The sequence below is a fragment of the Aspergillus multicolor genome, assembly GCF_047715735.1.
Source record: "Aspergillus multicolor strain CBS 133.54 unplaced genomic scaffold BDW74scaffold_17, whole genome shotgun sequence".
Taxonomy (NCBI): Eukaryota; Fungi; Ascomycota; class Eurotiomycetes; order Eurotiales; family Aspergillaceae; genus Aspergillus; species Aspergillus multicolor.
The window spans coordinates 445,757-470,561 of NW_027395968.1; the positions used below are offsets into that span (position 1 = coordinate 445,757).

The 24,805-nt window shown below is 51.5% G+C and overlaps 9 protein-coding genes across 9 annotated transcripts; 3 read left to right on the forward strand and 6 right to left on the reverse strand.

Moving 5' to 3' along the window:
* Positions 1 to 96: 96 nt before the first annotated feature.
* Positions 97 to 2,138, reverse strand: BDW74DRAFT_185950 (uncharacterized protein; the record flags this gene model as incomplete). Its single annotated transcript, XM_073731155.1, has 5 exons — positions 97 to 166; positions 224 to 832; positions 886 to 1,409; positions 1,467 to 1,797; positions 1,969 to 2,138. 5 exons carry the CDS (start codon positions 2,136 to 2,138, stop codon positions 97 to 99), a joined length of 1,704 nt encoding a protein of 567 aa, XP_073582619.1.
* A 409-nt stretch (positions 2,139 to 2,547) lies between these two features.
* BDW74DRAFT_185951 (uncharacterized protein) lies at positions 2,548 to 4,003 on the reverse strand (the record flags this gene model as incomplete). The annotated part of the gene is made up of 4 exons (XM_073731156.1): positions 2,548 to 3,244; positions 3,304 to 3,416; positions 3,477 to 3,889; positions 3,952 to 4,003. The coding sequence occupies 4 exons, from the start codon at positions 4,001 to 4,003 to the stop codon at positions 2,548 to 2,550; spliced, it is 1,275 nt and encodes a 424-aa protein (XP_073582620.1).
* A 426-nt stretch (positions 4,004 to 4,429) lies between these two features.
* BDW74DRAFT_168734 (ceramidase) lies at positions 4,430 to 5,683 on the reverse strand (the record flags this gene model as incomplete). Its single annotated transcript, XM_073726891.1, has 6 exons — positions 4,430 to 4,607; positions 4,756 to 4,798; positions 4,866 to 5,060; positions 5,229 to 5,372; positions 5,436 to 5,496; positions 5,624 to 5,683. 6 exons carry the CDS (start codon positions 5,681 to 5,683, stop codon positions 4,430 to 4,432), a joined length of 681 nt encoding a protein of 226 aa, XP_073582621.1.
* Positions 5,684 to 6,394: 711 nt separating this feature from the next.
* BDW74DRAFT_34974 (sugar porter family MFS transporter) lies at positions 6,395 to 8,832 on the forward strand. Its single transcript, XM_073732587.1, has 3 exons — positions 6,395 to 7,061; positions 7,167 to 8,256; positions 8,332 to 8,832. Exons 1-3 carry the CDS (start codon positions 6,992 to 6,994, stop codon positions 8,708 to 8,710), a joined length of 1,539 nt encoding a protein of 512 aa, XP_073582622.1. The 5' UTR covers positions 6,395 to 6,991; the 3' UTR covers positions 8,711 to 8,832.
* On the reverse strand, positions 8,822 to 13,698 carry BDW74DRAFT_185952 (uncharacterized protein; the record flags this gene model as incomplete). Its single annotated transcript, XM_073731157.1, has 6 exons — positions 8,822 to 10,916; positions 10,998 to 11,260; positions 11,311 to 11,949; positions 12,005 to 12,669; positions 12,735 to 12,990; positions 13,329 to 13,698. The coding sequence occupies 6 exons, from the start codon at positions 13,696 to 13,698 to the stop codon at positions 8,955 to 8,957; spliced, it is 4,155 nt and encodes a 1,384-aa protein (XP_073582623.1). The 3' UTR covers positions 8,822 to 8,954.
* A 314-nt stretch (positions 13,699 to 14,012) lies between these two features.
* On the reverse strand, positions 14,013 to 15,716 carry BDW74DRAFT_155587 (uncharacterized protein). The gene has a single exon (XM_073724856.1). The coding sequence runs from the start codon at positions 15,586 to 15,588 to the stop codon at positions 14,596 to 14,598; it is 993 nt and encodes a 330-aa protein (XP_073582624.1). The 5' UTR covers positions 15,589 to 15,716; the 3' UTR covers positions 14,013 to 14,595.
* A 2,495-nt stretch (positions 15,717 to 18,211) lies between these two features.
* Positions 18,212 to 19,938, reverse strand: BDW74DRAFT_185955 (agmatinase; the record flags this gene model as incomplete). The annotated part of the gene is made up of 8 exons (XM_073731158.1): positions 19,452 to 19,938; positions 19,202 to 19,396; positions 18,996 to 19,149; positions 18,928 to 18,951; positions 18,846 to 18,867; positions 18,749 to 18,791; positions 18,472 to 18,697; positions 18,212 to 18,417 (listed from the first exon to the last, which is right to left on the reverse strand). The coding sequence occupies exons 1-8, from the start codon at positions 19,704 to 19,706 to the stop codon at positions 18,212 to 18,214; spliced, it is 1,125 nt and encodes a 374-aa protein (XP_073582625.1). The 5' UTR covers positions 19,707 to 19,938.
* Positions 19,939 to 20,070: 132 nt separating this feature from the next.
* BDW74DRAFT_35011 (GAF domain-containing protein) lies at positions 20,071 to 21,082 on the forward strand. Its single transcript, XM_073732588.1, has 4 exons — positions 20,071 to 20,117; positions 20,179 to 20,285; positions 20,348 to 20,696; positions 20,747 to 21,082. Exons 1-4 carry the CDS (start codon positions 20,115 to 20,117, stop codon positions 20,861 to 20,863), a joined length of 576 nt encoding a protein of 191 aa, XP_073582626.1. The 5' UTR covers positions 20,071 to 20,114; the 3' UTR covers positions 20,864 to 21,082.
* Positions 21,083 to 21,628: 546 nt separating this feature from the next.
* On the forward strand, positions 21,629 to 24,760 carry BDW74DRAFT_168738 (mannosyltransferase complex subunit MNN9; the record flags this gene model as incomplete). Its single annotated transcript, XM_073726892.1, has 6 exons — positions 21,629 to 21,777; positions 21,937 to 22,092; positions 22,158 to 22,431; positions 22,482 to 22,888; positions 23,567 to 24,686; positions 24,740 to 24,760. The coding sequence occupies 6 exons, from the start codon at positions 21,629 to 21,631 to the stop codon at positions 24,758 to 24,760; spliced, it is 2,127 nt and encodes a 708-aa protein (XP_073582627.1).
* Between the last annotated feature and the right edge of the window lie 45 nt (positions 24,761 to 24,805).

Sequence of the window (24,805 nt, forward strand, 5' to 3'; positions counted from 1 at the left end):
TAACGTGTTGTGTAGGTATCTCATTCCTTAATGAACTATCATCATCACTACTCTCATCCCAATATCAGCACTGTGGAATATGCTTTCATTTGACCATCAGTCCCTCATATACTCCTTCAGCCACGCAACTCGATGAATCCCTGCCCTAATTCTCTTTCCATATATCCTTCGTTTCCAGATTAGCCAGCTCCAACCATGGATGGTCGAAGAGGGTACAACTCACCAAAGCGGCACCGTCAACGCCGTCGTAAAGACAAACAGACTCCCCAGTACCACAAAGACGTTCAGCACCCCGTCCTTCTCCAGCCAGCTATTGATGAAATATAGAATCCCAAAGCTCAAAAAATTCCTTGCGTTAACCGCCACGAATGCTTCCTCCCCAACGCCCAATCCAGTCTGGCCCTGAAACACATCCACAATAAACCCGAAGACGCATGTACTCACAAACGCCAGACTTGCGTTGACCATACCGTATGTGATGACAGGTCCCGCCCAGTGCGTCTGATAGTGCACCGTTGCCCCATACCCATAGAATCCACAGACGCCCAAGATAACCCCAGCGCCCATAAGGACGAGGCGGTACTCGGGCTCGTAGACACCGTTATTTCGACGGGTAAGTGCCACCGCAATCCTGTCGCAGGCTGGACCAGATATTATTTCCGCGATGATTGATTGGACAAGCGGCGAGATATTGGTAAGACCAACCTGCGACGTGCTCATATTGTACGGGGGTGCGGTGAAAATTGGGCTGTTGACATAGCCAAAGGCAATAGTGAATGTTATAGTAGTTCCCCATGTTAGGAATGCCCAAAAGATTGGGGGGTAAAGAAAGCTGCAGGGGGCATGGTCAGTGGAGACGGTTAGGGTTGGGTGAGGGTAAAGTACAGGATGAATGGCCGGGTCATAATTTTCAGGAGTGAGGCGTTGGAGAAGCGGCCATTGTACAAGCGAAGGGAGGACCAGTAGGTGTCCTTGACTTGAGGTTGAGGAGACGCTAAGTCTGAGTCCTCAGAAGTCTTTGGCTGATGTCCATGCCTATTCGGCATCGAGCTGTCCCTGTCTTCTATCTCCTCAATATCCCCGGCCTCCAGCCTGGACTGCGTGTCCTTGTCCTCAGGGCTGTGTAGCTGCACTTTCGGTCTCATTGTCTCGGTCTCCCGTGCTCTCAAAGATGACCCTGGTCGAATAAACGCCGTCTCCGGCGCGAAGAAGAAGAATGCCACGGTGAGCACAAAGAAGAATATAGCACAGACTCCGAACGTCCATCGATATCCGGCATACTGAATGATGTACGCAGAGACGATCGGGCCTGCGCTGATTCCCGCAACAAGAAAGAGATTCCAGAAGGCGATCCGCGTGGCTCGTTCGTGCACGAAGTACATGTCGCCAATAGTGCATTGGACAAGGACCTATCATTACCAACCGCTTTATTAGTTACAGTATAACTCAAAACAAGGAGTGATTACCTCATAAGGACCCATGCCCAACCCGCCTATAAGCCGACTGCCCAGGAAAGAGCCATAGCTTTGTGTCGCCGCGCCCCAGATACTCGCCGCAAAGAGAATGATCCCGGCGGCGAGGTAGACCGGTCGTTTTCCGTGATACTTGGCCAGTGGGTTACTGATAAAAAGGCCGAGGCCGCAGGCGAGGACGAGGTATGAGGTTGCTTGTGAGATATCGTTCACGGAGACGTTGAGCTCGGAGGATATTTCGACAAACCCAGGGCCGAGCATGGGGCCGTAGGCACCGACGACGGCGGATTGTAGGCTTATTATGGAAAGAATGAGGTCCTTCTTCCTAGGGTGGGTTAGAAGGAGTGGTTGGCGACGGATGGTGAGGAAGGGAGGCTGGATATAGGTACCATTGGGGCCACTGTATCAATGACGGATGGTCAGCCATAGGGTCTAGCGGCAGATTCGAGATAAAAGGAGAGCTTAGATACTTGCATTGAGAGGGTCATTGGAAGACTCGGATGGTTGGGGGACCAGGATGATACCCCGATCATGCCCTTGGCTATGGTCATGCTTCTTGACCGGCTGAAGGGGGTCGGTAGGTGTTTCAATGGAAGTCTGAAGGCTCAATACCACTGTGCCAGGGACCTCGTGGCTATCCCTGGGCTCCAATATGCCTAACGCCATGATTGCAGATCGGAGAGAGTGGTAGTAGAAGAGACGGGGATGGAGACACCAAGTGGGTTCTGTTCTTATACGCGACTCCGCACGTATTTGAGCTTCCACTAGAAGGCTCTGAAGAACCCCAGTAATATGCCTCCCCACCTCTTCCCCAGATTGTCATTGCTAGAAAGCATCAGGCTGATGCACGTTCCCCACATGCTAGGAGAAGCGTTGTGGGGGATCGACTCGCTCACACTTGTACTGATGTGGATTGACCTACAGAAGTGCAGACGCTCGAGAAAGTGCTGTGCTCTTTCAAAGTTCTGAGTAGCGTGATGATAAAGTAGAGTGATAAGAGATGTGCTGTGTTTACGGATGCAAGGTAGTTCCAAAAGAGAAGGTATATGGGCTAACATTTGAAACCACTTCCCGTCTAGATCCTACTTTTCCTCCCAGGCCCAGCCCCAAAGATCTCCTCGCACGCTCTTTCCGCATGTGCCTCTGCATCATGGTTCAGTATCCAGTTCTCCCTCGGTAACTCAAGTCTCTTGGGGTCCTTTTCGACCTCATCCCAGCTTGCCTTGTGCCATATCTCCCTGGTTGTCTTCCCTGTTTCCTGTACTTTGCAGACACGGTCATATCTAATACTCTCGAACGCCCTCAATGCCTCACGCACCCTTCCCTTACCGGCCCACTTTAAGCATACCGCAATTGTTACCCCGTCCTCAAGCGCCTGCGTGGCCCCCTGCGTGGACGTAGGCAAGAACGCATGGGCCGAGTCTCCGGCCAGTGCAATTCTACCGCCCATGCTTACCCACGTTGGAAGAGGGTCCTGCCAGATGAGTTTCCAGTCGATGAGAGAGTCAACAGGCGTTTTGGAAACGATTCGCTTGCACAGAGGGTCCCAGCCTTCTAGGATTTTATATACGTCTGCCAGAGAGCCGGGAAAGGACCAGCGGTCTGTCAGTTCGGAATCGTCTTTGTGCGTGAGAACCCAGCAGATGTCCTTTCCGCCTTTTAGCGAAGACACGAGGAGATGCACGTCCGGTCCGATCCAGCCGTTGAAGGTGTCACCGTTTTCGCTGAGGTGTCTTGTCATGGGATCGGCGAAGATGGCTTCGTTGGAGAACCTGCACATAGACAGAAGAAGTCAGTAAACGCATAGACAAGCAACGAAGGAGGAACCTACCAAGCACGGTATATCGCATAACCACTCGACTGCAGCTTGGTCTCGTACCCCAGGACTTGTTCGCGCGCTTTGCTATGCACGCCATCGCATCCAATCACGACGTCGCCATAGACCTATACCCACCGTCAGTGAGCCGAGTCCGTTCTTTAGCCACATGATAACAGAGCACGTACCCTCTCTCCATCCTCAAACACAATCTCAGACCCGTCGCCATCCTCAAAATATCTGTCTACCGCACACCCCAACCTAAACTCAATCCCCAGTGCTCTAGCATACTCAAACAGAATTTCATGTAGCTCACCACGATGCCCATTAATAGTCGGCGCACTCTTATCAAAGGGCACAGACTTCTGCGTCGTAACATGTTCGCCCGTATACTTGTGAATCCGGAACCCGTGTTTCTGCAGGTTAATGCTAACGGGCACCATCTGCTCAACGACATCGCCCCACCGAGAGAATATCAGACCTGCATTGCGTCCGAAGGATATGATGTCGCCTAATGGCTTTAGAGCCGGGAAGCGCTCGTAGACCGTTACGGAGAGCCCAGCGCGGTGGCAGGATATTGCGGTGGAGAGACCAGCGAAGCCTGGCTTTTTATTAGCAGGATTTCTGGCTTCTTTTCGAGTCATTGATTGAGATGACACGTACCAGCTCCGACGACTATAATGCGAATATCTTGCTTTGGTGGTGGTGAAGACATTCTAGACTGCCCTGGTGGTACTGGTCACGTTGGAATGGGACTTAGAGGAGTGGGCGAGGGCAGGGAAAAGAAGAACATGGTCTAGAAAAGTTCGTAGGCCACTGCGGCCAGCTCTATCAGTTGTTGCTGAGTCCATGACTGCAGGATGCATCTAGTGCGTTTGTGGGGTTGTGGGGGAAAGAAGGTCTCCTGGCCGGGGGACAGCCGACGATCAAAACGATACTCCAAACCCCCCACATGAGATCAGGCGCTATTAGAGAACTGCCTGTGAAAGACTTTTTATTTTTATTATGCGCTTTTCTTTGAAGATATTAGTACAGTATTATGACAGCAGCTATACGGCCATAGAGTATACAGCCACCGGAACTGTGCAAGCCAAATATAGATCCCTGAGCCTCCATGAGTAGCCAACTCGACCCAGTTGATTCACTCTTCCTTCTCAGCCCGTACAGTTGCAGTCTTCTCCGCAAATACCGACCGCGAAGCCCACGGAGCAGGCCAAGCAAATGGACCCATCGGAATTTCGTTATGATCGTTACTAGACAGAAGGTGGTCAATCACAGCGATGAAGATATACGCGCCGATTCCGGTGCATATATGCCACCTGCAATCAGTTAGTATGATTTCCTGAATTATTGAAGGAAGCAAACAAATAGCATTGGAAAGAGAGAGCGTACCACCCATGAAGTTCCAACACAAACGCCTAAGGCAGACCAACTCTCCCGCGCAGACTCCGCAAGAAACCGCAGAACCAGTTATCAATCAGCCAAAGCCAATATCCGATGTGAAAAATTACTAGCCGCGTATTAGCACTTAGCACACAGAAACCAAAGCGGCGAATATAATAAAGCGAGGGACTTACGAGCTCCAAACCGAGCCATCCCCCAAATCTGCGCCCTCGCAACTGAGCCCTGTATAGTCCTCCTGTGAATCAGCTGCATCGTCCGGATACCTATTATCGTAACCGAGACACCGAAGAACACTTGATGCACGATGAGCTCATCCGTTACGATGTGGTAGGCTGCTATGTTTATAAGGAGTATGCATAGTATGAGGGCTGTGGGGAGCGACGAGGTGTAACTTCAGTTGACTGTCAAGACGCGATGGAGGACTGGTGTTGTGGTGAGGAGCATTGAGAGGTCGTCGACTGTAGCAGTGAGTATATGGACCACAATCAGAGCAAGCTAGGCTAGAGCCTATTGTAAGTGAACGGGCAATGACATACCCATTTGAGTATGGTATTTAGGCGTCGCGTGGAATGCGGCGGAGAAGACGCCGACAGCTAGGAGGCCCAGATACGGTACGACATGGGCAGCAGCAAGTTTCCGTTCTTTGTATAGCTGGCAAAGCCCGTAGAGCGCGTAGATGACTATGTTGATGCTCGTTAGGTTCTAGTCTAACGTCTAGGCAACAAAGAAAGCGTGGTGCTTACCGTAGACACTGTTGCTCAGGCTGTTGATAAACTCGGCGATGTACCTCGTCACGAGGTAGTCCTGAGCAATAGAGAGACTGGTCAGGTCGCTGTATCTACGCCTTGACTTTGAATCGTTGACTACATACTTCCTCGCAAAAACTTTCGAGATGTTAGCTCGCAAATCAAAAATAGGCTTGGGGGCGCACTAACTTGGAGTTCGCAGTTGGGGGGTCCCAAAACGGGGTGCGGGTATTGCTTGAAACCATTCTTTCAATTGGGACTTTATGGTGAAAACATATCTGGCTGAGAATTTCCGGGGGCGGGAAGCTTTATGTATGTTCTGAAGAACAAAGAACTTGCTCGGCGGCTGCCTACACATATGATGGCGCCTAACTTAATCCTCTGTCCGGTGTAGGAAACATCGAAACGGCAGGTGATAGACCTTACGAGAGTCAAGCAGGAAGCTTGAATAAGTCCAGGATCTGAAAGGTTTGTGAGCTTTGGAAGAGTTGGAATGAAACCTGGAAGGACCCTCGGATGGGGCAATATTGATGGCCCAATTCTTCTCCTAGCCGGGGTATCTCAAGCTCGATTCATTAGCTCTGTCTACCCTCATTTGCATGACGAGAGACCACCAGAATATGGGCGCTCTGGTAACTTGGCCTTGTAAACTGCAAAAGTTCCCAATAAAGATATGACTGGTAAGGCTTCCATTGACATTGAGAAAAATAAAATCTGGATATTAGTAGTCTCGATAGATCTGCAAAATTTGTGATCTGAAAGCCGACAGTGGCCAGATTCTGATAATGAGTTGTCTTCTAGAAACTCATCTCCTCAGCATCCGGCATATTCGAGACACAGCACAGGATGGGGCCTTTCAGTCACGCTTCGCCATCTCTCCGAAGGTGTATGGATGGGCCGCGGTAGGCCATGCCCAAGAGGATTAGAGCGAGTAACTATACTCAATTTCATTATCGTGCTCTGAACGTTCTTCATCAGCTGGGACACGCCTCGGTTAAATGGAGATAACGGGTAAGACGCGCAGCCCAAGCAACAGCAAGACTCACCAAGCCAACTAGCGCTGGCGGATCACGCCACATCCGGCTTGCAGGGAAGCAGCCGGCTCAGCTCGGGCGTACACCGGCCTCCGAGCTGGGTATCAGCGTCCTCACGACCGAGCCAACGCAGGGAGATTATGCGAAGCCCGTGATGTCACCAGAGGCAGGCGTGTTATTTTTCCGTCCATATCCCGGGGTAAGGGCTACTCCAACAGCCAGCTAACACGGAGTAAGCGCAGGCGGAGTCCCCAGTCCCCATGGCACCGGCCCCCGGATCCAGTCCGACTCCAGATTGAAGGTGGATCGGCCCGCGGCTGGGGATGGCCATTGGTGGAGTGGGTTTCTCCGTCGGCGGGTCGGCTTGTTGTATGCGACGTTGGATGGGGCATTTGCCGATGGTTGAGTACAAATACTCTTTCTCACTATTGCTGCTGGGTCTTTCTGTTCTTTCTGGTCGCTATAACCCTCTGGCATCGTTGTAGCTCTGTCCTGAAGGAACAGATACCGGTGGCCAAGATGTCTTTCTTCAAGAACTCCCGAGTGTATATGCTCAGTGCCGTGGCGTACACGGGCTCTTTTCTTTTCGGTAAGGCCTAATCCAGAAGGGGAAGCCCTCGGTTTTGGCTGTGACTCCTCGTGGTTTCTCGGTGCCAGTCCTTATGCGAGCACATGCTGACGAAGGCTACGATAGGTTATGACACGGGAGTAATGGGCAGCGTGCTCGCCCTCGACAGCTTCAAAGACGACTTCAACATGCCATCGGGGAGTACCGGATTTGCCAGCAGCAAACAAGCAGAGATTTCATCCAACGTCGTCGCCCTCTTAACAGCAGGCTGTTTCTTTGGCGCCATCGCAGCTGCCTTCGCCAACGACCGATATGGCCGCAAGAATTCGCTTCTTGTCTTGTCCGTCATCTTCATGATTGGAGCTGCTGTGCAGACAGGTGGGAAGGGAACCATTGCATACATCTATGGAGGGCGTGTTATTGCCGGCTTCGGTATCGGAGGCATGTCCGCCATCACACCCATCTATGTCTCAGAGAACTGCCCCCCTGATGTACGAGGTCGTATTGCCGGGTTGTTCCAAGAGTTTCTGGTCATCGGTGTCACGGTGTCATACTGGCTTTGTTATGGCGTTGAGAAGAACATTGCCCCGACGACAAAACAATGGCGGATCCCAATCGGTTTCCAGCTAGCCCCGGCCGGGTTGATGTTCATCGGCTTGTGGTTTCTCAAGGAGTCACCTCGCTGGCTGATGAAGCAGGGTCGCCATGAGGAGGCTACCATCTCTCTGGCATTTACACGGCACGCTGAGCCTGACAGCGAGGAGGTGCAGCAGGAACTGGCTGAGATTAGGGCATCGATCGAAGAGGAGCTCCGCTCTACCGAAGGTGTCACCTGGCGCGAGGTCCTGCTGCCCGGTAACAGGCTGCGTTTCCTCAATGCTTTTCTGATCATGTTCTGGCAGCAGTTCTCTGGGACTAACAGTATTGGATACTATGCACCCCAGCTCTTCCAGACCATTGGCGTCACTTCCACTGATACCAGTCTGTTCACAACCGGCATCTATGGTGTCGTCAAGGTCGTTGCGACTGGTCTCTTCCTCCTCATCGGAATTGACAGGTTCGGCCGAAAGTGGTCTCTTGTTACAGGAGGAGTGGCTATGGCCGTCTTCATGTTCATCCTGGGTGCTGTCCTGGTCTCGTATCCTCCTGTAGACACCAGCAAAGTCAGTTCAGCAAGTATCGCCATGATTGTCATGATTTACCTTTATGTTATTAGGTATGTTCATGCTGTGTCCTGCCCCTGATTCTCTCTTCGAGAGACCTCAGAAGAAGGAAGCTAATTTGAATGCAGTTACTCCGCCTCTTGGGGTCCCATTCCCTGGGTGTATATTTCAGAAATCTTCCCAACGCGTCTGCGAGCCTACGGTGTCGGTATGGGCTCGGCCACGCAGTGGCTGTTCAACTTTGTCGTGACAAAGTTCACTCCCTCTGCTATTAGCAACATCGGCTGGCGCACCTTCATTATGTTCGGTGTCTTCTGCTTTGTTATGGGCATGTGGGTACTGTTCTTCGTTAAGGAGACGAAGGGTAAGAGGCTTGAAGATATGGACGACATCTTTGGTGGAAACAGCGTTCAACCTTCGCAGAAAGATGTTGAGCAGGCCGACGTCGGTGACCAAGGAGAGGTGGACAAGACTCAAACTAGGCATGAAGAACAGGTGGTTCGTTGAAATCGAAATCACTCGGAGCCCAGGTACATAGTTTTGGCAGCTGGGGGCCTCACAGACTTTGTTAGGCGCACGGTTGATCAATAGCCGTTATTCTGTGTCCCATGATAGATGAAGAGGCGATACTTTCAAGAAGAGTTATAGATTGACCATTGGACATAGAATTGCAAACGTGTTCTTGTATAGAAGGCCATCTGACGCAATCATATTGTCCGCTTTATTTCCTTGTCTTCCTGATCAACTTTCTTCATGGCCGCCAAACAGAACGTCGTCTCTCGCCAAGCGGTCCCGTATCCTCGACCCCCGGTGACCTGGCCCTTTTTCTTGAGGGTCCAGGGCGATCATTGTAAACAATAGACGATGCACGCTCAGGATCGTCCGTCGCCCTGACATACAGGAGCAACAACTTTGCATAGGCTGCCGCGGCAGCAGATGCATAGTTCTGCCAAGCCTTGTTTTTGTGAGAATCAGCGTAGTCACATATTCCACGGATGATCAAACAAGGGAAGCTATTCATGATTCCTGCGCCTTCCATCTCGAAACAGAGCACATTGTGCTCGTTCCCGAGCTTGACTCGTTCGTGAGCAGATCTCATCAAGCGGTTCCCCGAGGCGATTAAGCCGTAGAAGATCTTTGGCTGGAGGGAAAAGCGCGGCTCTCGCGGAACTAATTGGGAGGTATCGCATTTTTCGCAAGCGTTCTGTTCGTCTACATGTGTATACGAAGGTACGAAGAGCTGGTCCTTGTCCACACCAGGGTGTCCGTATTCTGGCTTGCATGTCTGTATCTGCTTCAAAAAGTCTGCGAGTGGTGCAGAAGATCGCGCGGGATCAGACTCCAGTTCACTGATCGCACACATCAATATCTGTGGTGGTGGGCATAGATACCCGTTCAGTTGCGAGGCCCCTGCTTCAAGACTCTTGATCATATCATATGGAAGAACACCAGAGTACCTTCCGGAAGGAGTGCTAACGACAACATCCCCAAGGCGAATATCATTTCTTATCGAGGGCACTCCAGCTCCTACTCCAACGAGGAGACAATATTGCAGTGAAGGAAAACTTCTTCTCATATTCGATACAACATCTGCGGCTGCATTTGTGCCGTACACCCCATGGGGTAGGCAAACAGCAATAATGTTATGTTCTCCCATGCGGCCATAAACATAATGATTTGGGTCTTCGTCTGCAATTTTTTTCACGTTCGGGTGTCGCTTGTCGAACAAGACACGAACAGCCAACAGCTCACGATGTAGAGCACACACAATACCCACTTTATAATGGTGTGTGGAAGGATATGTGCACCATGGTTCAAGCTGCTGGCTTTTGGGGTTAACCGTGGGTTGCCCGTCAGATTCTATGTCGTCGTTCTGAATAATAGAGCTCGTCCAACCATCGGTGGTCATACTCGACGATGATCCTAAGCTATTCCCCAGTCCACTATCTTCAGAGTCGGTGCCGTTGACCGTTTGATATGACGTATTATTGACCGGTTCCATTTGGGTCCTGGAGGGGCGACCAGTGTCCCTCCAATACCACTTGCGACTTTCATTGAAGCCAAGAATGACAGCCCCGTTACTGTGTAGGATCCTTGGGGGTGACCTGGGTAGCTCACCACTTAGGGTGGAAGGGAGAAGAGTTTGGACCACCATCGTATGACCTTCTTGCTGGCGCGTCTGACATGGACATGGGGGGAATGACGCCTCGTCAATATGCCAAACGATATCGTGCGTCAGCCTCATTGGTAGATCATATGGATCTCCTTTGGCAGACATAATCTTCTTCATATCCGAGATGCTAGCCGCAAGGTATGATTTCTTCGATTCCAGTGTGTGTCCTTTCTCACAAGCATTCACGGGCCTCATGATCTCCCCAAAGCCTCGCCCGAATATCGTGATAGCATTTATCGACCGGGTAAAATCAACCCAGGGCAGCCCACCAGGATCCAGTATGGTATGGCGAGGATAGGTTGGGTCGCGCTCAAGTATTAGATCCTCAAAGTCCCAGCCCTCCAATAGCGACCGTGGGCTGTAGGGGTTATTCCGGAGACCAGCAATTTGATAGTCGTACATTTTTTCCATCTGATCGTAAAGATCCTCGACGCGAGTTTTGAACGTAACCTCGGCATCCACATTGTAGATCCTAAGATTCAAGTTCTTAATGTTGAGAAGAACCTCCAAGGCAGAGTCGGGGTGATGTGTATGCGAAGCCTCGCCCAGATCATGGTCTTTGAGAAATTACATCGAGCCAAGAGCTGGATCAGTTTTATCTCGCTCCAAAGAAGCTCTAACGAGATGAAGCAGGCTGCTTGCCCCGTTGAGTAGCCAGCCTCTTTCATCGCTAGTATCCCATAGCATTGTGTATTTCCCAGAGATCCATTTCATTTTATTGACATAGCCATTGCGTCGCAATCGAACATCTTTTCGGCCTAAGCTGCAGGCTGAGCCTCCGGTTATTGAGTAGTCGGAGGACAAAGATACATCTTTCAGGATCTTAAGGCCACTTCGTCGAGCGAGTCTCGAATCGTTCACCTTGTAATTCGCGTCCTGTGATCCTAACCTCAATCTAAGAAGAATGTATTTGAAGGAAGGCTGCTTCACTCACCAGCGTAGAACTTCACCTCGGAGCACCACCCAAGTACATGCCGCGCCGTCTCTAAACAATTCTTTGGGGTAACCAACCTTGGAAATGCCAGAGACTGCAGGTACGATATGCGCTCATCTTCGCAACAATGAATAAGATGCCAACTGGTTATGTCGTTGATTACTCTCGTTGGGATCAGCAAGGTCGAGAATCCTTTTAACACGGCCCTATTGTCGAACCAATGTACTTTCCGGGTTCCCAACAGACTAGCCATAATCCCAATCGGCATTTCAAGACCAGGTGGGCAGTTGGCTGGTCGGCGTTGGATTGGGAAGCCCTCAACAACAGCTGGACACACAACTAGCCCCTGCCAGCAAGATCCAGCAATTGGACCCATCTCATGTTGCTCCGTGCCAATCTCAAACTCATACCGTAGAGAATCGAGCCATCCACGAGGTATGGGCTTGAGCGTTATCAGCCTGACGAAAGGCTTGTGGCTCATTGGCATATTCTTGTTCTGTGCAGATCGAAGAGCACTCGAAATCCATGCAACCTGCTCACCAACTTCAGCAATAAGCGCCGCTGTCCCATAGACACCAATGTAGGTTTCTACCCCTCCAATTCTGCTGATTCTCACCCAAGTGCCATCCGCCAAAACAACTAAAGTCCATTTACAGGTTAGATGAGCTACTGTAGGCAATATAGAGTTACATACCAATGCCTCCATTCTCGCCAGATACCAAGTATTGGAGAAGTTGAGCCATGGCTCCACCTGTAGTAGGCCATGTTCGGCGCATATACTCGCTGCAGCTGTCTGCCTGTACATGACGCCCAACCCCGGTAAAAGTGAGAGACTGTTGAATTGCCTTCTCCGGGCTCTCTTCGTATCCTTGCTCCAGCAGAAAGCTATGCGCGTCCCAGTCTACCTTGAACCTCGCGGTTAGAGTTTCTGTGCCACTTTGACGACTAACTTTCGGTGTAACCGGCAGGATTTTGAGTATAACGCTTCTGATCTCCTTCGCAACGTTATGTCCAGGCGTAAACAAGGTGCACTCATTTCTTATCTTTGAAAGCAGCCAGCCATATGTTGGGTCTCCATGAACAAGACATCGGTATGACTCTAGCCGTGATACTTCGCATGCAGGTGTCGTACTTTCCTTCTCTTGCTCGGCGGTATGAGGTGGAACAGTATCTTTATCGTCGCCCTGATAACAATCATCCCGCAGTCTGGGTACTTCAAGTGGCAAATTACAAGAAACTTCGTCCTTTTGTTGCCAACGCCCTATAATCTCATCCAACGACATGGTATTCCCGGCTCGTTTATGTTCTTCGTCGCTGTTATTTCGGACTAGACGCTCTCTGAATGCTGTCGCAATATCTCTAGGGAAGAGACAAGCCGGGTCAGTGAGCTTCTAAACAACCTTCCTGCCACCAAATCAACCTACCTGCGATACTTATGAAGAAACACCATTATCTCTCTGTGCATCGGTGTAGATGAGCCATGGCCAATGCTCAGGGCCATGCTCTTCAAGAGACCTGGAAGAGTATCAAGAATATTCTGCATCACACCGTCGACGTGATGGTAGGGTAGGGCGACATTGAAAAGCTCGTCTGCCATCTCATCTATATAACCCATCTGGTTCTCAAATACGGCAGATACATCTGAGTATATGCTCGCTGTGTCAGTGTCTTCAGGTACCTCTTCGGCGATTGTCCCAATTCCCCGAAGCTCATGGCCATCTAACAGGCCCCGATCCGTCCGCGCTTCCCTATTCCATTCGCCCTGTCCGTGTATCCTTATGGTCGATTCGTTTCCAGAGTCTGTCGAAATACCGTTGTGCGGTACATAATGTAAAGAAAATGGTATATTGAAGTTCTGATTGATTGTCCCAAAATCTGAAGTCTCATGCTGATCAACGCCCTCGCCCCAATTTATCGGCGCTTCGATATCTGAACCGCGTTGTCCGTGTGTCCTTACGCTGGATGCGTATCCGGAGTCTGTCGAATTCCTGTTAGATAATACACCTCGTCCTACATACTGAGGCCCCCATCCAGAAGAGTTTCGTGCATGATCTGAAGGGAACGGCATGTTGAGGTCTCTGAAGAAGTAGACGCCTCAAGCTCGCAGGCTCGGCTGTTAAGCGTGTGAAATAGCGCTGAGCGTGGAACGCTGGATTGATTTGGTATGCGAAATATGACTCTAATGGGTTTGGACCTCGATGGAAATCTGAATGGCTTCGTAACGCTCTGTAGGTTAGCCTTTGAAACGAAGGCCTGATTCCGTGGAAGACGCGAGGTCAGCCCGTTCGGAGGCACAGCCTTACCTGCAACTCCTCCAAGCCACGCCAGCTGCGTCCAATCAAGCGGAGCAATATCCTCAAGGAGCCCATGCTGCTCTGTGCAGGGCATGACTGGCTGCAGTGTTGCTCATCTTCTTCTTGTCGGCTTCACCATCAAATCGCTATGGGAGGCTAGGCGGTCGATCGTTATCGTCAATGGAAGACCTTCTTGCGGCGCGCATGGGAGAGAAGGAGAGAGAATGACATGAGAGTGCGTTTTTCGAAGCGGATCAGTTCTGGCCTTTTATTGTTAACTGTAAAATGCTTAGGAGACGTTTTGATCTTAGTGCTGCCGGAAGGAAAGATGACCTGGAGCTATGGGTGCACCCCAGAGGAAGTTACCAGTAGTCCACGGCCCGAATAGGTGCTAGGTCCCTACTACAGCAAACGCCTGTGGTTTCAACATCAACTCGGTCTCCAATTTTCGCTAAACAGTTCTAATATTTTAGCATCAACAACTGACTCTTTTGAATTGAATAAGGAGCATTATGCCGCATCATATGTTAGGTGCTCACCAGCCAAGTCAAGCCTCAATTTGTATAACCTATACCGATATTCCAAAGGCCAGTATATGATTTGGGAAGCACTGGAGTTGCTATCGGCGCGTGATAAAATAAAGGGCTTGCGGTGAGAGGATGAAGCAAAGACATAAAGGCATGAAATACTGCCAAGCAAAATGTTTGTTCTTTGACTGTTCAATAGCACGCTTTGCTAAGATCTAATCTAAGTACTGTTGCCCTTTAGGTGCCCTATAGTCACTGCGCGCGACAGAAGATAAGGATAACCATAATGAGCGTCGGTGAAAGGAGGAAAACGCCAAACCGAAATTAATTGAAGGAGATTTATCGTGTATAAAAATAGGCCATGCCAAAAGCCCGAGCAGGGGTTGCAATGCCGATGCGGGGTATAATATGTCGAATACAGAGTTGAAGTTTAAGAGTCGCAGGGGCGTAAAACCATGGCTGATTTACCACCCTTTGGTAGCCTTCCGTACTTTTTGTCTAGTCCTTTCGTTTTCCCGAGCAATCAAGCGCTCCAGCAATTCAGGCGCCGGCGCCTGGGTTGAACGCTGAAGTTCCCGAGACAGCTCGGACCTGCTGGAGGTGCCAGCGGTCAGGTAGCCACCAGCCTCTTCCAAAGCTAATGGCGTAACGGGTCCTGGGCTGTTGAGCGGGTTCAGGCGCGGAGCAGCCGGGCCAGGAGACAGCTGGCGTGATCCGGGTTTCTGGAGAACAACGCCCTCGACAAACTCACGGTAATGCGAGATAGGGTCACGCGAGGATAAAGGACGATAGATGTTCTGTCGAGACTGCCGAGGTGATGGCGGCCCAACCATGGACTGGGCATTGCTAGATGATTGGTAGACAGCTGGGTGGAATCGTGGAAGGTCGCCGAGGTGGAATGTCGGCGCTGACTTGGCTGTGCTCTGCCGAGATGGCTGCGGAGAGCCAGAACGTCCAGAGGTGGCCATGGTCGAAGAAGCAACGGAGTAGAAAGTTGAGCTATCAGAACGCATTCTGTCACTGTGGTAACGACGGTGTCGGGGACGAGTGCGCGTGCGTCCGTCCGAAGTCCGTTCCGGCGAAAGGTCTCGATAAGAGAACTTGCGGTGAGGAAGGTAGTCCTTCTCGAACCGACCAGTTAATGGCGTGACAGGGATGTCCTCTTCCTGAGCTGAGTAAGACCTTGGTATTGGTATCGGCCTTGACCGGGGTTGGTAGCTCGAAGTTGAGAGCTTTTCAAAAGGATCGGATAGCTCGGCGATAGGGGAACGGGAGCGGGGGAGGGGCGAAGGAGGATTATATGTGGAGTATGTTGCGGTCAATTCTTCAAGAGACGAAAGGGAGAAGCGAGTCGGACGACCGTGTCTGGCGATCAAACTGTCCAAGTGATCACGAGAAGGAGGGGGACGATGAGGAGACGAAGAATGGGACGATGAGAGGTTGGCTGAGCAAGACATGATTAGCAAGCGTGCAGCGCTAGAGAGGATTGACGAAGCATTCCACACGTGTCAAGTGGAGATTGCAGTTATGAAGGTGAAATGATCATCAGAGGGCTGATAAAGAGTCCGAGACCTGAGGGGAGAGGCATGGCTCATTGGGAGGGGCAGATCGCTGTCCGAGCGGCATAGCGGATCTTATACTTACAAATGAGAGGAGGCGTAAACTCTGCTGAACTGCAGGACGACGGATACAGCAAAGGAGAAGAATAACGGGAGGTGATCGGAGATGAAGAGTTAGAGGAGGAAGTGCGTGGAGAAGCCATCTTTTTTAGCGAATCTGACAGTGACAGTGGTGGCGCCCGGGAGATCAGGAACTAAAATCTTCCAAGGTTGCTCAACGCCGAGTCGCTGACGGAGTTTTCTTTTTCTGCTTCCCCGAGTTGCCTCAATGAGGACCAGAGACTCGATTGGATCGTATCCGAGTATTCGACTCTGTCTTTGTTCTTTCAATGCCTACTACTTCCGTCGCTTTCCCACTCGTCAGCCGATTCTGCAACAAAGGATCTCACGACCTTTCCACGGTCAACAATCAGTCGATTTTGCGGGGAAAGGAGCAGCTCTTGGCCCAACGGCATGGCGTCATCAGTCCACGACCATTGGGTGTGACAGGAGCAAGTGGGGCTGCACACCATACCGAGCGGTTCCGACCAGAGCCAGACTCATGCACAGCCAAGATGGAGAGGAATGCGAATGAGATCAGAAAATATCTGCCACTTACAGGTATCAAGAAGGTGGGATGCAAGACGTCGCAATAAACCTGTTGCTCAGGATGCGGATATGCACCACTCAAGGGAGCACAGAAGTGGATCTTGGCGACGGTCGGTTACCAGCGGACTGCGGCTGCATGCTGCAGAAAGGGGTAATAGGAGGAAGAAATAAGCACACGTATGACAAGGGTCAGAAGTTAGCGAGGAGATGCCTTTTCTCATGGGCCTCAGCTCGTTTTATATCGACGTGCGAACAGGCCTCCAGCTGATGAGGATTTCTCAGCAGTCACTTATAGAGGAATTCGCGTGCGAACAACTCGGCTGACCAACCCCGTTGCAAGGCAGTGATGGACGCGACAGAGACAAAATCAAGGCAGAAGCAGCCACCAGGCTTGACTCAAGTCAAATGCATAAAGGTGGTTATGTCTGCAAGGGAGCTGTTTCACCCTCCCATATCTGCCAGGTTGCGTATAGCGCTTCATGCAATCGACTGGGGTACTGACGCGATCAGGAACGCAGATACCAAGCAAGACGGGCAGCTCGTCTAAATCCCGGCATCAAATCCCGCAGCGCTATGATACAACTGAGCAGCTATTCCTTCCCTATTCTGAAGTACCATCGCCAGCGGTATCTTAATTACTATGAGCCGTCGGGTACTGCACGTTCTTCGGGTGTTCAGGTGGACATCCTTCCAGCCACACTAGCCGGGCGATCAGACGACCACCGGCACTCGCACTCAGACCTTCAACTCAACGTCCACGCGTCTTCCGCCAAAGTCTAAAAGTACCTATATCCGTCCTGAAGAAACAGCGTGTTCGTATTTGCGCCGCTTAATGCCGGGACCTGCTTACGCCAAACAATATATCTGGCCTATATTGCAGCTCCTCCCATCCTTATGGCTGGATTATATCTCTGCCTAGCGACCCAGCTACATGGAACCGATCACCGCACCAGGACCCGCCCAGATCGCTTCTGACTCAGGAGGGATCATCGTTAATTATAGCCTGATCCAAAACAGGTTTCGCTTGTCATATGCGCAACTCGAGATCCAGTCTTCTCCGGATGAGCACGCCGGCTGCTTGAGGCTGGAACGATGAGAGACTTGGGGAACCTTCACCAAGCCACAATCACATCCGCCGTCGGAGCCGAACCATGGCCATCAAATACCAGTAGCAACATCGGCAACCGTATCCATCTTCTCCATGAGGTTCCCGTTGCCTCTAAGTTTGAGCCCGGTGTATCCCAGCCCCGGCCGTAGACGTTCCTTTCGGTTATCGAAGTAGATACGAAGCCTCGATTCCAAGAGACAAGTCTGGTGCTCTCTCTTGTTCTTGACCCTGTGACAGCGTCTTCGCACTCGATGCGAATGGCTTCGAATTGCAGTACCTCGACGCGAGGGTGGGAAAGGCGGATAGGAACCATGGCTACTCATGGCGCCGCCGGGTCAGCTGGAGACTAGAAAGTAGATGACTAGGTAGATATATTACCATTCCTAGATACAATAGCATTCTAGTCCGAGACGCGCACGCTTCTCTGGTGTCCTGATCACAAGTCGGCAAGCTTAGGGCTATATATTGACACCTCAGGCACACAGCCACGTTCTCTTTGCAAGCAACCCTTGAATGCTTCCATTCGTGATCCGGCCTGCGTAGCCTCCTTTTCGTTCTATACCGTTCTTGCAAGCATAGAGTGCTACAGCATTTTACCCGAGCCCATACCAGTGCGTCTCCTCGGCCGTTATGGAAATTCGAGTCTTACCGAAAATATGACGACACTGGTCCGGACCTGTCTGGAACAATGGCCACAAAAGTGCAACAGTGCCTATATTAGATTGTTTTGAGGTACCTTGCTAGCCATGGTATCTTGAGCCGAACTCAATCAACTATAGGAGTACCAATCATAAGGGCAAGCAACGAATGCGCAACCTCCGCCGCAGCCAGTGTAGTTGTCTCGGCTGCGGTGTCATATATGGGAGCCACCTCAACGACATCTGCACCAACAACCGGAAGGCCATGCAACGCATCAAGAATGGAGAGGAGTTCACGTGTAGTGAAGCCGCCAGGCCCAGCGGTACCGGTTGCTAACAGAAGGTTAGCCAGCCCGTTGCCAGAGATAAGGTTATAGAAATGCGTACCAGGTGCAAACGCGGGATCCAAGACATCAATATCAACAGAAATATAGACTCTGCTATCGCCGACACGAGACTTGATCTCCTCCACTATCCCCGCTATACCGAGACGATCTAGATCGCGGGCTTTGATTATGGAGAAGCCGCAGCGAATATCGTTCCTGATGTCGCCATTGCGGCGAGTGACGGGAGCTCGGATTCCGACGTGGGTAGAGGTGTTTCGTATGAGGCCCTACGTCTCTAAGACTCCAATCCTGGTGTAGGGGCAAGGGGGGTGATTTACCTCTTCATGAGCTAAGTGGAGGAATGTCCCGTGATTGATGCCGCTGTCAGAGTCGGTCAGGACTAGTTAGAACCCTTGGCAAGCATGATAGACTTACGCATAGTGAGAAATGCCGCCGCCTTACTCGAATCAGCTCTCTCTCTCTCTCTTTATCCTTCACGCGCTTCAGGAAAACTTACCTAGCACCTCAGGGTCCCATGTATCTGTAGTAATCAGCAAGATGTTCCGAGAACGAAAAGGAACATACCAATATGGCTATCGAAGTGAATCACCGACACTGGTCCAAAATGCTTATAAGTCGACCTCAAAGCCGATAACGTCGTTGTATGGTCCCCACCTAGGGTGACAATTCGCGGGGTACTACCTCGCTCCGTGCTATTCGTCGTTCGAGAAGAGATAACCTGGCGTACGACCTCAGCTACGCGCACCTATCATGATCCCTGGAAGATAAACCTTATGCGCGAGATCAAGCTGCTTCAATGCAACGGTGTTATCCAACCAAGTCAACGGCGCATCCCCACAATCCACGAGCTTTGCCCAGCTCTTGAAGACGTTTTGGCCTGTATAGATGTTCCATCCTATGATGCGGCGCGAGCCAAGTCGAATGCCTCCTGGTCCGTATCGTGCGCCTGGGCGACCGGTAACTGTCTGGCATATAGTATCAGTAAATTGTCTTCAGAGGCAGGATCATGGGCGAGGGTACCGTGTCGAACGGAGCTCCCAAGATGGCGATGTCGTACGGTGTTGACTCCGCTTCGCTGTCCACGAAGCAATTGAGATACGGTATATGAGCAAAGGTTGTCAAGCCAGAAAACTGGCTCCCACTGACAATGTCAATGTCCTCATGCTGCCCCAGTATGAGCTGATCGGTTTGTACACCTGCGATTGGAGGGAAGGTGATCTCTCTCGCAAGAGTCGGAGCGAGGAGGGAGCTGAGAGCGAACACAGTGGCATACATCTGTTCAGTCCGGCGTAGGAAAATGAGTTGCACTCAGAGATAGTTCCATGGCAGCGAGGGAGGCCTGGCTTCTTAAGTAGAACAAAGCATCTCCAACTGTAGGAACCTTATCTTATCGACATGCCCAAACAAGACCTTGGTCCCGAAGACAAGAAACTAGCTCACTAGTCGCACTTGGAGATTTCATTTGATAGAGATGATGGCATTGGAGGTCGGAATGAGAGGAGCGATGAAGACAATCATTCAAAAAGAAGACGTTCTCCAGAATATGAGTCGTTTATGTCCATGTCGATGCTCTTGTATCTGAGCTCCCCGCACCGCACGGAGCACCCCACTTTCTTATCGCCATAATTTTCTCTCGCGGGCTGTTCAATCCAAGTTGCGATACACCCCTGCACAAGAGCAAGAATGGTACGTTAGCTCAGCGCATCAATCTGCATTGCGACTAGAGCTCTAGAACTGACTGGACCAGCCTCACGCAGATTCCTCGTACTTCGGCTCCGGCTCCAAAGCGGAGATCTATACAAATGTCCTTGAACAGGCCAAGGGCCTTGTGACAGGGCAGCGCAACTGGGTCAGGTACGTTGGTTGCATTTTGTATCTCTCCGCATAAGCACTTTTCCTAATGACGCTGCGTCTAGCAACTTCTCCAACGTCGCCTCCCTCCTTTGGCACGCCTACGCTGCGCTCCCCGCCCCCTCGTCCTCCGTAAACTGGGCCGGCTTCTATATCCGCCAGGACCAGTTCCCTTCTCCCAAGCAGTCTACTGAGGTAACCGACGCGGCGCGAGTAAAGGAGACACTCTGGCTCGGTCCCTTCCAGGGCCGTCCCGCTTGTCAGGAGATTCGATTCGGGCGCGGCGTCTGCGGGGCTGCGGCGGCGAAGCGCGAGACGGTTGTTGTCCCTGACGTTCTGGAGTTCCCGGGGCACATTGCTTGTGATGCGAGCAGCCGGAGCGAAATCGTGGTGCCAATTCTTGCCGGTGGGGAGGTGAGTGCTCAATCGGCTCGCTATGAGCAAATAGTAACTAACAGGCACAGACTGTTGCGATTATCGACATAGACTGCGCGGAGCCATCAGGCTTCGACAATGAAGACAAGAAGTATCTGGAGGAGCTGGCTGCGCTTCTTTCCGAGAGCTGCGACTGGTCAGTGTAACTGGTATGAATGCGCACAATAGAGCCTTCGACAATCCCCATATAAGTCGCAAGCTGCATAAGTCTTGTATCCTACCAAGCCATCGCCACCTCAATTGCCTTTCGTATTTGTATGAAGGGGACCCTTTAGATATTTTTTTGTTCTTGATACCCTCCAGAGAGCATCTTACCGCTTCCCACGCTTATCTCAGTTTGATTTGGTCTGGGGTGGGCAAGATGCTCGGTAGAACTCCATTGGTTAGGACTCCGGGATAGCCCAAAATAACTTCTTCCCCCTCCGCACAATATCTGTCTCCAATTTTCTTGATGATAACCTCGGGGTAACCCCTCTCGTGCTCCGACTCTCCGAGCGATGGAAAACGATCGCTGAGAAGAGGCCCCATTCGGGAATGGGCGCCCCCGGAGAGGAACGCCAGCTCCCCGACCGACTGGGGAGCTGTGGGGCGGCGCGCATATACAATTCAGAGCCCCCTCTTCAAGATCTGCAATTTCTCCGTCTTCTTCCCTTTTTTAAATCTCAGTCAGTCTGCTCTTCTTGCTCTTGAAGGGCGCCGCAATTCCTCGCTTTTAGCCTCCCGATATACCCAACCGCAGGCGGATTGTTCGATTGACGGAGCTCCGGAGCAACTCGCGCGCTGACCGATAACGGACCGACTCCGAACAAATTATTTTTGACAGCTTGAACGGCACCAAAAAGAAAGGGCAACGAGGCACATATTCAAGGAGTGATTGAGTGTTTGATTTGGAATCACTCCACTACACCAAAATGTCATCTTCGCCAGCACCGGTACCCGCCATGGACGCCGAGTCGCAGCCGCGGAATCTCACCAAAGCTCCGCCTACGACGAGCTCGAAACGGGACTACAAGGGGTTTGTTGCTGGTGTGTTCTCGGGGATTGCGAAACTCAGTGGTGAGTTGACCTGCGCTTAGAATTCATCCTTGCTATGTGGGCTTGTGGCTAACGGTTGTCGTGGTTGTTAGTTGGCCATCCGTATGTTATCCGCTTGCGCTTTTCTTCTCCGCTCCGTTAAATGTATAGAATGAAGGATAGGTGTTGACGCGATATCTGCCAGATTCGATACGGTCAAAGTACGACTACAAACAAGCAAAGATGGGCATTTCAAAGGCCCCGTGGATTGTGTGATGCAGACGGTGAGGAAAGAGGGTGTTGCTGGTTTATACAAGGGCGCGACGCCGCCGTTAGTAGGGTGGATGGTGATGGACTCAGTGTGAGTGCGCCCACAATTGCGGCTTTTCGGGATGCGGAAAAGATGGGCTAACAAGGTCTACGTAGTATGCTTGGCTCCTTAACATTATATCGCCGACTACTTCTTGAGAACGTCTTCTCGAACCCTTCAATACGTGCCATGACTCCGTTCGCCAGATATCAGTCCGACCCTCATGCGCTACCGAGTTTCGGCCACGGAATTGCGGGTATCATGGCTGGAACGACTGTCAGCTTTATTGCTGCTCCCGTTGAGCATGTCAAGGCGCGCCTTCAGATTCAGTATGCCGCGGACAAGTCGAAACGACTATACAGCGGGCCTATAGACTGCACGCGCAGAATAGTACGGATCTTCCCTATGCACTTGATGACGACATACTAACGCCTTTATAGCTGAGCACTCACGGCATCAGTGGCCTTTACCGCGGTCTTTGCGCAACAATCTTCTTCCGCTCGTTCTTCTTCTTCTGGTGGGGTTCCTACGATGTCCTGACGCGGTTAATGAAGGAGCGCACATCCCTCTCGGCCCCCGCAATAAACTTCTGGGCCGGTGGTATCTCGGCTCAGATCTTCTGGATCTTTTCGTATCCGTCAGACGTGGTGAAGCAGCGCCTCATGACGGATCCGATGGGCGGGCCCCTGTGTGATGGGGAGAGGAAATTCCGGTGGTGGAAGGATGCAGCGAAAGCGGTTTATCGGGAGCGGGGTTGGAGAGGGTACTGGAGGGGCTTTGTGCCTTGTTTCCTACGAGCATTCCCGGCGAATGCGATGGCGCTGGTTGCGTTTGAGGGAGTGATGAGGTGGTTGCCTTGAACAGCCTCCCGGTCTGGTTTGAAATGCTTACGACCATATGAACTTGCATATATACAGACTATAGATCACTAGATTGCTAGAACGACTAATACCAATGATTAATGAGTCCATTCGGTCTGGATGAGCTTGGGCTTCGACTCTTCCATCAGATAGGAATCGTGGGTGGAGAAGTGACCGTATTGCCGCATCCGGCGATTGGGCTCAACTCAGATACTCCGGGGTATAACTTGGGACAGCCACAGTATGGAGAAGTAGAGTAATTCCGTAGCAGCAGCCTTATTCCGATCAGCTAAGGCTTCGGCTAATCAATCGTGCAGAAGATCTAGGCTCGCGGCTCCGGCAGTTGTGCTAACGCCGGACGATTCCCCTTGCGGGTAGTTTCTCGGGGATCGTCGTCATCACCAAGTTCTCCCCAACTCCGACTTTCATTCTGTTTCGCAAACCGCAGCCGCCCAGGCTCGAGACGAAAACGTTCAATCTCTCCCAGTAACCTGGCAATGTCCTCCAGAAGTCCGGCCTCGCAAATCCGCTCTTGACCATACAACGAAACGCACGGCAGACCGCCGCCGCTCCGCTGATTGACCACGTACGACCAAGACAAACACCCCGACCTCACAGCCAACAGTCCGCAGACTCTTGAAAAGCCGAAAAGCCAAACGGGCCAGCATGGCCGTCGCGCGCAACATGCGGCGTACGAGGCCAATAACCATTGTCTTAGCCTCGCTAATGGCATTCGGCTTCCTCTGCTTTCTGTTCTCCTCGCCGTCATCACCTCCGGTCTCGAGCTCTTCCACAACATCAGACTCCCGACTCGAAGATACAGCAGAACACCCTCTCTCGCCCCCAACAAAGCCATTCATACCCCAACCAGTCGAAAATGACGGCCGCCATGTCCAGGCTCCTCCTGTCGTAAAATACGACCTCAACGCCCTCACAGCCAGCAGCGACGCATCCAGCAAGGCCGAGCGCATCCTCATCCTCACACCCCTCGCTCGCTTCTACCAAGGCTATTGGGATAATGTCGAGAAATTAAGCTACCCGCACGAGCTCATCTCACTGGGTTTTATTATTCCGCATACAAAAGACGGCGACGCCGCCCTTACATCCCTTGAGAAGGCCATTGCGAAGACCCAGACAGGGACGGAACAGAACCGCTTCGCGTCAATCACCATACTCCGCCAGGATTTCGACCCGCCCTTAACTTCACAGAGCGAGAAGGAACGCCATAAACTCGAGAACCAGAAAGCTCGTCGCGAGAGCATGTCCCGCGCCCGCAATAGCCTCATGTTCACCACCCTCGGCCCTAGCACCTCCTGGGTCCTCTGGCTAGACTCGGACATAGTCGAAACACCGAATACTCTGATCCAAGACCTAACGTCTCACAACCGCCCCGTCATCGTTCCCAACTGCATGCAGCGCTATTACAACACCGACACTAATCAGAATGATATCCGCCCATACGACTTCAACTCGTGGATCGACTCGTCTACTGCACAAGCGCTTGGTGATACATTGAAGCCTGACGAGATTTTGCTGGAAGGATACGCGGAACTTCCGACGTACCGAACGCTGATGGCGTACCAGGCGGATACGAAGAACCCGCGCCCGAAGCGCGTGATTGATCTCGACGGTGTCGGCGGTACAGCGCTGATGGTCAAGGCGGATGTCCACCGTGATGGGGCTATGTTCCCCGCGTTCCCGTTCTACCACCTGGTTGAGACGGAGGGTTTCGCTAAGATGGCGAAGAGGCTAGGGTATAGTGTGCATGGGTTGCCGGATTATTTTGTAAGCTACCGCCTTCTCCTCCCCTTCTCCCCATACTGACTTTCACTCCCTAGGTATACCATTATAACGAGTAATGTTCTTGTCTGAGTTTGTTTCTGGATCCAAAACGCTGTTCTTTT

What these genes read in the sequence shown, in the direction of transcription:
- BDW74DRAFT_34974 (XM_073732587.1), top strand. Translation starts at nt 6,992, where the DNA reads ATGTCTTTCTTCAAGAACTCCCGAGTGTATATGCTCAGTGCCGTGGCG. An exon ending in CACGGGCTCTTTTCTTTTCG is followed by an intron (nt 7,062 to 7,166) that starts GTAAGGCCTAAT and finishes AGGCTACGATAG; the next exon opens with GTTATGACACGGGAGTAATG. An exon ending in ATTTACCTTTATGTTATTAG is followed by an intron (nt 8,257 to 8,331) that starts GTATGTTCATGC and finishes ATTTGAATGCAG; the next exon opens with TTACTCCGCCTCTTGGGGTC.
- BDW74DRAFT_155587 (XM_073724856.1), bottom strand. Translation starts at nt 15,588, where the DNA reads ATGTCTTGCTCAGCCAACCTCTCATCGTCCCATTCTTCGTCTCCTCAT.
- BDW74DRAFT_35011 (XM_073732588.1), top strand. An exon ending in GGGCAGCGCAACTGGGTCAG is followed by an intron (nt 20,286 to 20,347) that starts GTACGTTGGTTG and finishes CGCTGCGTCTAG; the next exon opens with CAACTTCTCCAACGTCGCCT. An exon ending in CAATTCTTGCCGGTGGGGAG is followed by an intron (nt 20,697 to 20,746) that starts GTGAGTGCTCAA and finishes TAACAGGCACAG; the next exon opens with ACTGTTGCGATTATCGACAT.